Consider the following 15376-nt stretch of genomic DNA (forward strand, 5'->3'; position numbering starts at 1 on the left):
CTGCCCAGACACTGACAGGCACATATGTGAGTCAGCCTCGGCTCCCATGTGGCTCCTAGACCTTCTCTTTGCTCTAAAATATAGTACTTCTATCAGTTACTGAATTCCACTAATTCATTCAAATCTAATATTACAACCCATATTTTTTTTGAAACGTTACAACGTTCTGATGGAGAGATGAGTGCTGAAACGATAAGACCGTTGCGGTATAATTCATCCCTTCAAAATTCCAGTGGTCTGATGGAGAAGACCCTTTGGTTGATTTTTTGACCTCACAAGTAAGAGATTTAGGAAGAAGAAATGTTCATATTTAGGAACAGGCCACGCTGCTCTGATGACTAAAACCCCAGGTTTAAGCGTCTGTATGGTGGTCTCACGTGCAGGCCCTGCTCCATGAGGTTCTTCTGCACCATGATTTCAGCTCAAGACTCCTTCTGTGTAGTGGCTCCATCTCCTGGAGCCTTGCCTTTTCTAAGTCCATCTGGCAGACAAAGGGAGGGTGGAGAAGCCCTGTCTGTCTTCATACCCACATCAGGCCAGAGGTGACACAGGTTCCTGCTCTCATCCCGTTGGTGGTAACACATCACATGCTCACCTAGATTTCTGGGAACTGTCAAGTGCAGCTCTTGGATGTGGGCAGCTTCTCAGGGGTGACTATGGAAAGGAAAGAAATAAACTTTTTGTGAAAAGTTGGCAGCCTCTGCCATGGATACCGTGACAATGAAAAGGAGTAAGCTTTAACCTTGCCTACAGACATCGAGGTAGGTTCCAGAAGATGCGGCGTTTGATCTGCCTTGGAGGATGACAGGCAAATAAATGAGATAAAGGCTTTTTTTTTTTTTTCAGAGTGTAAATAGCACAGGCAAAAGCAAGTAGAGGAGGATGATCATGGAGCATTTGAGGAATTGAAAAGAATATAGCGAAAGCCCAGGGACCAGTTAAAAGATATTTTTCATTAGAGTAATGACCCACCCACATATCTGTGTTAAAGAGTTTGACAAAGAAAACTAACTGGACCCAAGGCCTCTTGGGAAATTACTCATTTTACTTGCCTTTGCAGATAGTGTTAAAATGATCAAATTTGGTTTTCTGCATCTCTGAATTTGATTCCTGTGATGAGAACTGATGAGAATGCCAAATGACTTCTCCTGAAGAGTGGTTGATATTTAGTATTCTACAGGGTCTTTCTGGGTAAGTGCAACCAGAGCCAATGAATAATAGAAACAGTGTATATCTGTCAAGTGTAATTATAACACTGAATTATGCTCATCTTGCATTCTGATTCCTGTATACATTAGTTTAAACATCAGAACATGCTGGCACTTCAGACCTGTGAGGATTTTACTTTGAAAAATAGCATGCCCTTATTTTTAGCCATTTTTAATAGGAAAAAAATTCACACCATGTTCAAAATTATTTTATGGTACAGTTTGACCACTATTTCTCTCCCTCTTTTTGTTTGTTTTTTTTTTTTTTAATCTTCTCAGGTATCTTAAAGACAGTAAAAAACTAAAGGGAATATTTCAGTCCACTTTTAAATTCCCTCTAATTTTCTGTATTTAAATGAAATCCCATCCTTTGCATTTTGATTAACGTCTCTGATTAAACACTCATTAAAATTATAGAATAGAGTTGCTTAAAATGTCACCCACCTTTGTTAAAGAAGTGAAAATTATCAGATTGTGGCTTTTAAAAATTATACAAATATTACTGGTTTATTGTGGAATGATTTTCAAAATCCAGAGAAGCAGAAAGAATGAATCAAAAAAAAAAAACAGCTAAAATTGAACACCAATAAAAAATAAATAAATAAAGTATAAAAAAAAAAAAACAGCTATTATCTCATATTCTTGTATACTTAACAATACTCTTTTAGTGCGCACATCTCTAAACATTTCTCTATGTGCTCACATATGATTTTTTTACAAAAATAAGATCATATGGTGCATACTGTTTATAACCCAATTGTTTCATGTAATGATACTTGAGAAGCAGATTTTCATGTCAGTTTTGTCCCTTTTTAAACTCCACAAAAGTGATTTCTTTTTTCAACTGAGGACAGAGACTGTGTCAGAATCTCTAAGAGAGCATGTGTAGTTTGGAAAGCCATTATTTAATGTTAACAGAACAAAACAAAAAAGCTGTTGTTTTTGTTATACAGTCTACAGAACGTAATGCACAAAAAATTGTCATGGGAGGGTGCCTGGGTGACAGTCGGTTAAGCATCCGACTCTTGGCTTCAGCTCAGGTCATGATCTCATGGGTCATGAACTCGCATCCTGAGTCCTTGGGCTTCATGCTCAGTGGAGAATCTCCTTAAGACTCTCTCTCCCTCTCCCTCGGCCCCCCTCCCACTCACGCATGCGAGTGTTCTTTCTCTCCCTTTCCATCTCTCCCTCCCCCACTCACTCACATGTGTGTGTTCCCCCTCTCTCTCTCTCTCCTCTCTCTCTCTCTCTCTCTTTCTTGCTCTTTCTAAAGTAAATAAATAAATCTTAAAAAGAAATCATTGTCAGCTGGTAGGATGTTTATCTGAGACCTTCAGGAATTCGTTTTATTCTCCATCAGCCTCCTGGATCTGGGCATGTCAGCATCTGGAGATGATAATTAAATTATTATGTCAATAAATGGAAGCATGGATTATAAAAAGATTGGGGAACACAGTGTCTCCGTTGCCAAGTGCTTCTTTAACCAATGATGCTTCATTGTTGGGCTTAACTTTTTTTTAAGATATATTTACTTATTTATGAGAGACACAGAGAGAGGGGCAGAGACATAGGCAGAGGGAGAAGCAGGCTCCATGCAGGGAGCCTGACACGGGACTCGATCCCTGGACCGGGATCATGCCCTGAGCCAAAGGCAGATGCTCAACCACTGTGCCACCCAGGCATCCCTGCTCCCAAGGTTGCTCTACACACCTTCTAACACCTTGTTCAACTTACGGAGGATACGCGAAACCAGTCTAGGTGAAGGTGGGCAGCAGCTCAAACTCACCTGCACCTGTTCTCTCAATGTAGCTATTCTAGAGAGAAGCCATGTTCCATGAGTTCAGAAAATCCTGGAAAAAAGTAAACATAGTTGTTTGAACTTTCTACAAACTGGCCCTACAAAGAAGGGTTCTCACGGATTTTCTATGTGCAATCTTTAGGGAGAGAAAATATTTATTTATGCAGTATAATCAGAAAAGTTGCGTTTTCAGCTATTATAATCAGATATAAGGGAAAAGGAAGTGTGCCATATGATCAATCACTGTTATTATGTAACATTATCCATTTTCATAGCAATGCTTGGTTCAAGCAGAAATTTGGTGGCACAGTCATAAGGGACACCATGAAGTGACTTCTTGTCATTTTTCAGAGGTAGAAATATCTGACTTCAGAGTGTATTAACCCATCTACAATATTGATGGAACATTTATCCTGAGACATTTTAACTGTGGGGTCCTGAGATCCTATATTTTTAATATTCAACCCTAAGATTCCTCATTTATAATATTCCTACTACATAGAGGATAATGAACAAATTTAAATAATCAGAGCTAGAGAAAACAAACAAGATAATTTAGGTCAGCTGTGCGTCTCTTCCAGAGATTCCAAGGAACTTTTATCAAAGTTTTTCACACTTTAAGAAAGCTTGCTATCTAGACAGGTGGTTCTCCTATTCTTTCCTACCTCTCTGCGTTCCCATTTAAAGTCTCTGTTACCCTGTGGCATGGTTTCTCATTTTCTCCACTCTTTGCCCAGTATTGCAAATACACTGTAGTTGAGGTGAGTCTGGTATTCTCATAGAAAACAGTATCAACCTCTTTTAATATTCCATGTCCACAACATGTAGAATGTAGAATCTTCATTTGGACCTCCTTTTTTTTTTTTTTATTAGAGAGATTTTGTCTGAAGTCGTGCACACCATGAAAGGGTATGCTGGATAAGGAACAATTTGCTACAAAACAGAGAGGTACAAACAGTGCCTACGACGGGACCTACAGGCTGGGCTGCAGTTCAGTCAGTGGCAACCAGAAAACAGACATCCCCTTGTCTGCCTGCTGCTGGGAGACATATTCCCAGATCTCCCCAGCAGACCTCTTCCACAGCGTCGTCCTCTCCTCTTGGGGTCACGTCTGTGGCTGTTCCTCATTATCGGTGTCCATGTTAGCAGATCCATCCAGCACTCAGCCATTTAGAAACCACAGTTCATAACTGACTGGTCTCTTGTCTCCCTATAAGCTCCAGCACGGTCCAAGTTTATACCTGTCAGCTTTTTTCTGATTCTAGGTTGTATTTCCTCCTTTGACCTCACATCCCACAGTCCATTCTCCTTGAGCTCTCCAAAACTGTGCATCTCAACGACCCTGCTCTCTCTGACATCACCCAAAAGCAACCCCATAAATAACCCCTGGTCCTCCACCGAAGCCCACGCACTTTCTTCAATGAGTGTTTCTCATTTTGCCACACCATCTGGCTGTGGTCAAGAGAAAAGCTTCTTTGACGTCCATCCTCTTCTCGATCCACATTCCTCTCCATCTCTGGAGACTCCATAGGCATCCAATTTCACAGTTTCTCCAAAACAGCTTCTACATTTGCTTTTATCCCAAAGATCCTATCCCCACAGTCACCATCTGGGACTTTCATCTATTCTTCCAAACTGGGCACTCTCTGCCCAGCACACAAGTCTCCACTGGTTCCAAACATGAGAGTATTTAAAACCTGTCTACATGTCCCTTCCTAAGGACAGGTCCTGTTTCACACCACATGTCATTTTGAAAAGGTTTTTGTCTTTTTCCTTTTTCAATCATATAGGTCCATTAATATTCAAGAAGTTATTCTCAGAAGGCAGTTTAATGCATGGAGAAAACTAAAATTAGAAAGGCTTTGCATCTTAAAGACAGCTCTCTGTTTTTGCATGGCCAATGGTAACTCCCTTTTGCTTCCTTTCCTCTGTGGATGTCTTTGTTTGTGAAGTTATTTTTTAACCATAATAAAAAGCTTAAAGGCCAAGATACATAAAGAGAAGTATTTCTCATACTCAAGAGGTTATCAGGATACCAGAGGTTCTAAAATGAGTTCATAACATTGATTTTAAGCTCCAGGCATTTCCTTGAAGAATTTCCAAAAGACTTCAAATAAACTTTCCTTCTCAGTGTTCATTTTCAGATGTGTTTAACACCGAGTTTTAGAGTGTGAATATGCATATTTGGCTCTAAAATTTTCTCTATCCACAAGCTCTCACTATTACAAAGAAAAAAATAGGTTATTTTTTTTAAATTTCCTGCACAATATGAAAGGCAGTACTGTGTACTTAGAAAAACCAACACTCTGTGCTCTGCTATAACTGGACGTCAGCATCTCCCAGACTCCATTCCCTTTCCAGGCTGTGAAGGCAAGCGTGGAAGTTAGAATCCATTCCCAGAAGTCCTCCAGCCTTAACATTATTGGTCTCAGTCACATATTTCTAAACTGAAGTGAGAAATATGGTCATTTGGTTCTCACAGAGACTCCGACTGCAAGCTTAGAAGGACCACAGCCCGTGAGGGCCTGCACACCCCTTTGGCTCCCCCTGCATGTTCAGGGAGTCCTCAAAACCACCCTCAATCCAACAGCTTCTAGAAGACCAGAACTTCCTAAAGGATGCTGTGGTTGCGGTTCCAGTTATTACAGGGAAAGAGAACAGCCTAGAATCAGGTGAGAGAAGGAGCACACGGGGCAGGAACCATGAGAAGCACCAGATGCCGAGCTCCCAGGTGTGCTCTCCTGCAGACTCGTGGACACGTTACTGCCCTGGAAGACTGTGACAGAACACGTGGGTACTCCCGCCAGGAGCTTCCCAGAGCCTCAGTGTTCAGAATCTTTATTTAGGCTCCAGTACGTAGGAATGGTTGACTGCCCACATGCCTGGCCTTGGTCTCCAGCCCCTCCAGGGGTTGAACCATGTAAACCAAACCTCCACCACACTGTCAGCCTGGTGTGGTCAGCCCCCATGCTAAGTCACACTCTTACACTATTCGGCATGACTCTCGGGCTGACAAAGACAGGCACCTCTTTTCAAGGGTTTGGATACTGCTTCCCCAGGGGGCAGGTAGGTTCTGGACCTCTCTTTCAGCAAAGTTGTACTCTTCGCTATATACTTTTGAAAACCTTTCTTTCGGTGGCAAGGAAATAAACTTTGATTCTTAGGACCTGACTGCTAGGATGGCACTTGGTGACCCTGGTGGTTGTCGAAGTAGAACTCCAGGACCACTTCCGTCAGGGTCACCTGGCGTTAACAAAGGTCCTATTGCAACTTACTGAAGGAGGAGCTCTGTGATAGGAACCTTGGAATATGCTCCTGACTGCACGCTAAGTTTATCCTGGACAAGCCTTTGATCCTCAAATGTCATATATTTGGAAACAACCTTTAGCATGTCTCTTGATCCCAGACCGAGAAGGTACACAGTCTTACTTTATGCTCTGAGGGCAGATGCTTGTGGAATATAAGAAGGCATTCTGCATGAATGTCTGTCTCCTACATTACGGTTTGCCTTAGGAAAGTATGTGGGTTTCCTTTTTCCGGGTATCTATATTACAATAGTTTGGCCTCCTTGCCAGGAGTATTTCTAGTCATCCATTCATTTAGTCACAAAGTGTATCTACTCCGTGGCAGGCATTGTTCTAAGTGCTGAAGATCTATTTTTTAATGAACAAAATGAAAAATATCTCCGCTTTAGTGAGGCCAGGAGCACATGTATATTGTGCCAGATGGTGATACAATGCATCTGTAGCATCTACAGAGGTCAAAAAAAAAAAAAAATCAGGATAAAGGAGAAAAGGCAACCAAGAGAGGGATTCACTATATAACATAGAAGGGTTAGGGAAAGAATTTCTAATATGATGACGTGTGAGTAGAAGGGTAAAAGAGCAGCCCCAGAGTTATTTGGGTAAAGGGAACAGTAAGTCTAAGGCCCTGGGGCAGGAACAGTTTCAAATAATGGGTGAGAAAGTCTCAGGTTGATGAATTGGGTTTTTTTTTGTTTTTGTTTTGCAGTGGTGGTAGCTGCTGCTAGGATTAGAGACAGGTCAACATGTTCATATGAAGTTATCCAGCAGGGAGCAAATGATTGGTGTTGTAGAAGAGAAGGGAGGCTTGCTGGACTGACGTCCTTGAGTAAGTGAGAAGGGACGGAGAGCATCTGGGGTGCAGATGGAGCACCCAGTTAGTTCTCTCTACTTCTTCCTTCTTTTCCTTATCTGATTTCTTGCAGGGACCTTATTTGCCATTTACCTGCCTCTTCTCATGACCCACTCATGTTGCATAAATTCTTTGGTCTTCTGATGTCCACTTAGCCCTTCCTTCATTAAGAAGAAGAAGAGGAAGGAGAGGAAGGAGAGGAAGGAGAGGAAGGAGAGGAAGGAGAGGAAGGAGAGGAAGGAGAGGAAGGAGAGGAAGGAGAGGAAGGAGAAGGAGAAGGAGAAGGAGAAGGAGGAGAAGGAGAAGAAGAAGAAGAAGAAGAAGAAGAAGAAGAAGAAGAAGAAGAAGAAGAAGAAGAAGAAGAAGAAGAAGAAGAAGGAGAAAATAGACCCATAACATTCTCCACTGTAGGACGAGGCTAAAATATCTGGTCTGCCTGTTACCGGTTTCATCATACAAGATCTCATCAAAGGAGATTTTGTGCATAATAACCCTATCAATCCTTAAGCTTCATTTTCAGATGGAAGAACCAAATCATTATCAAAACTGCAAGAGCGTTAGCCAGTCTTCTCAGCAAACTTCCTCGGTGTCCCTGGCCTTGTCTTTTCCCTTCACCTGTTCCCTATCGAATGACCTAGTGTCTATATGTCACCTAACCTGCCGAGACAGCTCAGAACCCCAAAGTCTGTTTATTCTGGTTGGTGGCTACATTTGTCCCGCAGTACAGTTAGCCTGGAGGTGACTTGTTGAGTTCGAATGAGAGCCAATAGTGCCACCTGCTGGAATTTGCAAGGAGCCGGACCGTGAGCGGTGCGTGGTTCTGTCCCATTTGTTGTTTTAAGTCCTCGGAGCCATAAGCCCATTGACTCAGAAGGTATTTCCACCATCTGTCCTCTTTTCTGATGCCAGAGTGACACCTTGTGCATTTCTCTTTTCACGTAATCTCTTTTCTCCCTGTGAGGATTCACTATCTAAAATTACCATTAAAACGAGCTGTATTTCAGGGACGCCTGGGTGGCTCAGGGGTTGAGCGTCTGCCTTTGACTCAGAGTGTGATCCCGGGGTCCTGGGATCCAGTCCCAGCATCGGGTTCTGGGCATGGAGCCTGCTTCTTCTGTCTCTGCCTCTCTCTTTGCCTTTCTCTCTGTGTCTCTCATGAATAATTTTTTAAAACCTTTAAAAAATAAAAAAAGACTAGCTGTATTTCATCGCATTAGTTCTCTTAGAATCTCTTGCAAATTAGCTTACAGAATGTTGCCATGTGAGGGGATCTTAAAGATTGTCTAGTTCAGTGTTTTCAGACACATTTTGAACACAGAAAGTCTTGCAAAGCCGTAACTGTAATCCTCATTTCAGACACCAGTAAACTGAGGCCCAAAGGTGAAAAGGCACAGCTACGACCAGAGTTGCATCTCCTGATTCCCAAACTATTCCCTGTAGCAGTGAGCATGCTTTCAGCTATAATTTTAAAAAAAAAATTAAAAATAGCAAATGTCTCACACAAAAAGTTTTGAGTGGCTCTGGGGATAATCTAAGGGCTGATTAACATCCCCAAAGACGCAGTTTCTCCCATTGTCCTCCCAGTTGTCCTCAGCTTGTCTGATTACAAGATGGCTCCAGCAACACTAGGAACCCAAGATCAGAGGCTATGTGGGGGCTAACGGTCTCTTCTCCACTGAGCTAAGAAGTTTGTCCCAAAAGAACCCTCAAGACTCTCCTCGTATCCTGTTAGCCAGAAAGGAGTGTTACATCCCATCCTCCATGGGTTACTGGCAAGGAGCAGGAGGTTGCCATATTTGCCTTAGACAAATCCAGATGCGTGCACTGGGTCTGGGGTAGGGCCATGTATACCAGAAGCATATGATCCAATGAGAGTACGGACAAAACTGGAAAAGGGGGGGTGTTGGCCATGCATTGGAGGAACATTCTCCATGGATCTCCCCAATTTCTGCCTGTCTTCTGAGCAAGAGGCATTACTAGCTTTGCTCACACCTTTCTAAGGATGTGAGGATGGCAAACAGTCCCAGAAGATAGAGGTAGATTTCTTTCCTGACCAGGATGATGAAGCTAATCTCTCTCCTCAGGGCAAAAAGCATGTTGGTTTGCCAGCAGCCAACCAGCAAAATCAGAGTGGAGTTTCTTAAGCTCCGGTTCCTTGACAGTGATACAAGCTCGCGGCCTACGCAGCATCCATCTGGGCTGCTCCGCATGGAAGTGGGGGGACGAGAGAAACCAATGTGGATCCCAAGCCCATGCTGCCTGCTGCACCATGAATAACAACGTCTTTTATCTCTGAGCCAAGGGCCTTCTGTCTTCTGCCAACACCCGTGAAACCATGGGAGACTAGGCTGTCAGTTTGTAAGTAGGGGAAAACCTCTGACACCTGCCAGTTCTTGACACCCGCACAAAGACAACCATCAGGGTTTGCTACAGTCTTCTGTCCAGTGAGCCACCCTGGACACATCCCATTCCATTCTCACACACTCATTTCTGGAAATAAGATTACTTTCGGTGTGTAAGAAACTCCTTCTTTACTGGGAGAAGCAGGGAACGTCGCAGTCTCCAACCGGGCACACGCGTGGAGTAAGGGCCGAGTCATTGGCTCTCGTGTCTTTTATGCGGCCTCCCTTTTATTCGCTCCCTGACTCTCTCTGTAATTATCTCTTTTAAAATGTCAGCTCCTCTCACCCAGAAGAGCAAGAGCAATCAGCCACAAACTGAACTTTAGAAGCTTTTAAAACCCACTTGCTGTTCGACTGGGAGATGGATTCTCAAAGGCATCCCTTAGCCAAGTCAGGGAAGCTGACACCGAGCGACTGAGAAAAAGGAGCCTTTTGCTTGGCAGTCATGCTGGGCCTGCAGCAGTGCCTTCCTCGGGAAGCAGGGGAAGGGACGTGGGAGGTACAAGGATTGTGGATATTTGCACCTCAGAGCCGGAGAGACTCCTTCAGGAGGAAGCTGCTTTCAGATGCTTTTGACCATGACCGCCTCTTACTGTGCCCAACTGGGACCCTAGAGACTTCTCTTCCTTCTCTAGAGTGAAGTGTCAATGTTAAGAAGAGCGTGGGCCAGAGGAAAAAACATGGGACAAGCATGTGTGACAAGCATGGGACAAGCAAAAACATGGGACAAGCATGTGTGACTCTGCTAGTGTGACAAGCAGAGAAAAAAGTATGGACGTTTCCTAGCTAACTGTTGGTGCTCAGAGTTTCCCCAGATGGTGACAATGTAAAGACCTGGACAAAAAATTCATCAGAGCAGGAACAGAGGAGGAGAGGAAATTAGAGCAGCGTTTACCCCTCCAAGTCAAACCTTGGGGTTAAACTCAATTTATCCCCAAATCCTATTTCCCTGATGGTTGTTGATGCCTTTAAAATGAAACCATCTTTCCTACTTAGCTCAGGAACCCGCTTGCTCTTGCTCTCCTGACAACTTGCATTTAAAAATGCATCTGCTAAAACGTAGCGCTACATGAACAAAGCAGCTTCAATCCGAACGCGGTGGCTACTTCTCCCCACTGACTCTGCCAGAAACCTAGGGAATGATCGTTCGGTCCACGCGTCCCAGGCTCGTCCACCTGCATTCTGACATTTCCGTGGAAACCTCGGTGAAGGTCACCGGCCTCCACTGAGTCACAGGGACCCCTGGAGGCAGGCGCTCCTAATGTAGGGGGGATGCTTTACGGAGGACACGTAGATTCACCACAGGTGTTAAAATTAAACTTCTCTTTCTAATGGCATAAAGGATCAAAATTCCTTGGTACAATTAGGTTGATTAAATTGAGCTCGGCGTCCAAAAATCCCTGCAGCTTCGTAAAGTTAATGCAGCTTTCAGAGGGACCTGACCCAGAGGCAGGGGGAACAGTCGAGGTCCTGGGAGACTCTGGCCCACTGTGGTTTTTAAATTAGAAGTTTGATTGCTTGCGACACCATCTCAAAATGCTACCAGTCCACAGAAGCTGAATTTTCCATTAGCCGGGGGGGGAAAAATGACAGATATTTAATTAAACTGCTTAGAGATTAGGCGGAAAGCTTAGTGGATAGATAAAGGGGCCGAATCTCTTTATAAGCAAAGTCAGGAAATCCACTCGGGTGCCACGTCTTTAATGCGGAAAGGAACACACCAAGCCGAGGAGCTGGGGACCTGGGTGCCGCTTTCGCATTAAGCTGCCCCTCCTGCCAATCGCAAGAAAAATGCACATTCGAAAGGCGTGTTTATAAAGCGTTAGGTGGTCACTGAGGAAATTAAAACCTAAACTGTGAAGTAGGAAAGCTCCTTACAACCAAAGCTGCCAAAGCAAACCACCCTAATCCATTTTTCTCTTGTTGAAAGGTGATTTATTACGGACTTTGAGCAGATCCCTGAAAAAAAGAGTGATGTGTGGTCAGTGCTGGAGGCGCAGGTTATGAGAAGGATCGGACATTCCAGATGGGGAATGGCCTTGCTGTCCGGCAGATGGTTGCTCTGCAGGAGTCTTGAGCCTCCTTGTGGGTAGCCACGGCGGCCCAAAGAGATGCAGGGCACCTTCGTAGCCCCAACGCTCACAGCTCCCCAGCCTTCAACAGGAACCCCCAGGGACTACTTTAATGATAAACAGTTTCATCAGCTCTCCCAAAGTAGTAGCTCTCAACTCCAGCTCTATATTCATATTTTCCAAGGAGCTTTGAAAAATACCAGTGCTCTATGCCAGACCAGCTGAGCCAGAATCCCCGCAGATGGAGCTCCTCCAGAAAGCTCTCCAGGAGCAAGTCCCTGTCCTGGGAGCTGCTGAAGAGGTACCCAGTGTGCAATCAACAGGCCGGGGGCTCTGAAGCCTGACAAGCCTGGGTGTAGGTCCTGGGCCCACTGCCCATATAAACGTGAGACACCAGCATGGGCTTGACTCCTCCAGGTCTGGGTTTGCTTATCAGGAAAGAGCCGATGATGGCAACCTCTTGACAAGCTTCTAAAGACCAAGTAAGATCAACGTATTCCTGGTTCCCAATCCCTCCCCTTGGAGGAAATATGATTAGAGTGGATTGATGTTTTATCCTTCCTCAAATGATTTAGCCATGAACTTTTGTGGCAAATGACGGGCTTAGATGATTTTTCTCTCCATGCCTTATCTTTCCACTAGAAATCACTGCTCTTTGGTATCTGGGAGGAAAATACTCATGTGCCTTTCATGCTTTCTGCTCCTCCAGCTGCCACCGAAGTGTCCTTTTCATTTGATGTCGGAAATGGGCCCGTGGAGATTGTGGTGAGGTCGCCGTCCCCTCTCAATGATGACCAGTGGCACCGGGTCACGGCAGAGAGGAATGTCAAGCAAGCCAGTTTACAGGTGGATCGGCTGCCACAGCAGATCCGCAAGGCACCCACGGAAGGTCACACCCGCCTGGAGCTCTACAGCCAGCTGTTTGTTGGTGAGTGATGGAAAGGCCTTTGTAACTGCCCTCTGTTGTTGTTGTTGTTGTTTTAAGATTTTATTTGTTTAGAGACAGGGAGTGCACCTGGGTGAGTAGGGAGAGAAAGGGAGAGAATCTCAAGCAGACTCCCTGCTGAGCACAGAGCCCACCATGGGGCTCAATCTCAGGACCCTGACATCATGACCTGAGCCAAAACCAAGAGTAGGACGCTGAACCGACTGAGTTACCCAGGGCCCTGGCCCACCCCTCATTGGCTTTAATAACCTTCACAATGGAAAAAAATAAAACAGTCTCTGGAATGTGTTGATAGAGGTCTTTCCAAAAGTAAGAGGCTAGGTTCCGGGTAGTCTCCAATCAAGACAGAGTGGAAGGAGGAAGATGACTCAGGAAACCTAAATCTGGCTTTGCTCTCCACTCTCCAGAGCTCATGGTCCTTCGCTACAAGATCAGAGGGCAGGCTGGGGTCTCTCTGAGGTGCCTGGTCTGCTCACTGTTTTAGACCTGTATAAAATTCTTTGATAATTTAGGTCACTTGCAACTGTAAAGAAGGAAAAGAGGGAGGGAGGGAGGGAGGGAGGGAGGGAGGGAGGGAGGGAGAGAAGGAGATTAACTCCCTCCGTTTAGGTTTGCTTGAAATGATAAGTAGAAATCTATTATTCCCTTCCCTGCTCATCCTCAGGATTCCAGGCAGAGAAAGATGTGACCTCTCCCTTTCATACTATCTTTGCATGAGAAAGAGATCAACACTGAGCAATTCAGAGCAAAAGTTTGCAAGAGGTCGATCTAGCCTCACCATCTGGTTTTTGCTTTTGACATATTCCAGCTGAAGCTAATGTTATTTCAAATCAATACCTGTTTCCATGACGAAATATTAAATTTTGTTTTCCGGAACACTAATGTTTTAAGAAATGAGCCATTTTTCTTCTGTTGAGTGACAGGAGAACGAGTCTGAAGGACTTTCTAGCTATGTGCCACCTCAGACCCCCTCTCGGAGTTTCTGGGGATTAATTGATCAAGTCAGTCAACTGTGGTAACCCCAGCCCAAGCAAAACCAGACGCGACCTGGTTGCTGTTCCTACCACCTGTCACCCCACACTAGAGTCTCACTGAGGGTCAGCTAATTTTAACAAGGGCCAGAGCCCTGCGGTGTCCTTCATAATTGTGTTGGAATGCTTTAAGAACATTAGAAAGTCACCAAAAGAGAGGTAACATTGGATGTCAACTCCTTTGGTGCCATGTGGGCAGACAACAAATGTGTTAACTTAGTTAGCTTTGGAAGTAAGAGTGACTTGTCACCAAGCCATGTCATCAGGGGCCGTGACAGTCACAAGTTCTGAGATAAAATACTCCTCGACCCCAACCAGAACCCAGCCCCTTCCAAATCCCACCCTCACGCCATACTCAAAATTACACATTAGTCTTAAATTATTTTTTATTAATTAAATATCCGGGCTGCTGATTCCTGCTGCATATCATGAGCAGATTTCACTGTATCGATCCATCTTGCCCAGATTACCTGGGATAAGGTTGTTTTCCTCAACCGTGTCCATCTCAAGCATGCTAGTTAAGTCCTACCTGGTTTCCATAACAGGTGACCCTAGCTGACCCGACTTTCTTATTTTTCTGAACTTGTCTCTGGGTATAGAGATCCAACTTTCCTTCTCTCCCTTTCTTTCCATGGACTAAAGCTATCTTCGGAAATGTTGGAGACCAAATAAAGTCCCCTAAGAGATAGGGGGAGCATTTATGACGGTCTCAAAAAGAATTTTTATTCTGCTTAAACAAGAGCAACTGCCAGGAAGAGAACAGTAGAGGGCCAAAGTCACAATTCGACAGAACAATTGAATTTTAGAGACAGGCAGAAAAACAGCATCTCAGGAGGAATGAAAGGGGAATGGGAGGAATAAGCACGGAAGAAAGGAGCAGAGGAGAGGCTTCCATGAAATTCTCTGTGTTTGCTATCACCAAGTCAGAGCAAGGGCCGTGTGTAACATCAGGCCAGAAAACATGTTCTTGGAATTTAGGAATTATGGAACCCCTGCTGACCTGGGAAAGAAGCTGCAGAACAGGGGCGCCGCCGTGATGAGTCAGCAGCTGCTTTTCACTTCTGAAAACGGGGAGGTCCATGTCCCATTTCTAATCTCCTGTCATCTCAGAGGTGGGCAAGGTGCGCACCCCCCAGACACAAGCGATTTTGCACCAGTGTGAAAAACTATCGTTCTGCAACAGACATCCTTCCCAGAGGAGGAGAGGGAGACTTGTTTCCAGAAAGAAAATCAGCTCAACGACCGTGAAATCCTAGAGCCAGTTACCACAAGACTATACTGTAGGGATTCGGGGGACCCGAGAGCTGTTCTGACTTCAGCTCTCATGAGACGCTCTGTCCTGACCCAGTGTCACCACTTTCCCTCTCGAGCCTCGTTTTTCATCTGTCTCATAAAGGAGTTGGGTTTGTTGGTCTCTGGAATTTCTTCCCACGTCAACCATTTGTGATTTCGTGTTTGGACATGGGTTAGGGGGGCCTCAGATGCTGAGCCGTCATCCTTCCCACGGTGTCGTGTGGCTCACGTGGGCTTTGGATCCCAACTCTGCCCCCACAACCCCCCAAGGAACCACTTGCAGGTGACTCAGTATTTCTGTATGGAATAGGGATACAGTTCCCACTTCTCAGGGGGGATTGATACCATCTAGGATAAGCACTCTAGAGTGAAGTCCAACTCCTGAAATGTGAGTTATTCTTTATCTTTGCTTTTACCTTTACTCCTTTAGCTTTCTTCCTCCATGTAACACTCGCCCCCTTCTACAGAACC

At 44.7% G+C, this 15376-nt stretch overlaps 1 protein-coding gene across 6 annotated transcripts in view; it reads left to right on the top strand.

Annotated features, from left to right (window-relative positions):
* Positions 1-15376, top strand: part of CNTNAP2 (contactin associated protein 2) — a 1976111-nt gene that overhangs the window by 1732154 nt on the left and 228581 nt on the right. For all 6 annotated transcript variants that reach the window (XM_072777573.1, XM_072777574.1, XM_072777575.1 and 3 more), the window contains one exon: positions 12345-12563. In XM_072777573.1, coding sequence (XP_072633674.1) covers positions 12345-12563 — 219 coding nt within the window. The remainder of the gene's footprint in view (positions 1-12344; positions 12564-15376) is intronic.

This window comes from Canis lupus, chromosome 15, assembly GCF_048164855.1.
Source record: "Canis lupus baileyi chromosome 15, mCanLup2.hap1, whole genome shotgun sequence".
In the NCBI taxonomy this organism is placed as follows: domain Eukaryota; kingdom Metazoa; phylum Chordata; class Mammalia; order Carnivora; family Canidae; genus Canis; species Canis lupus.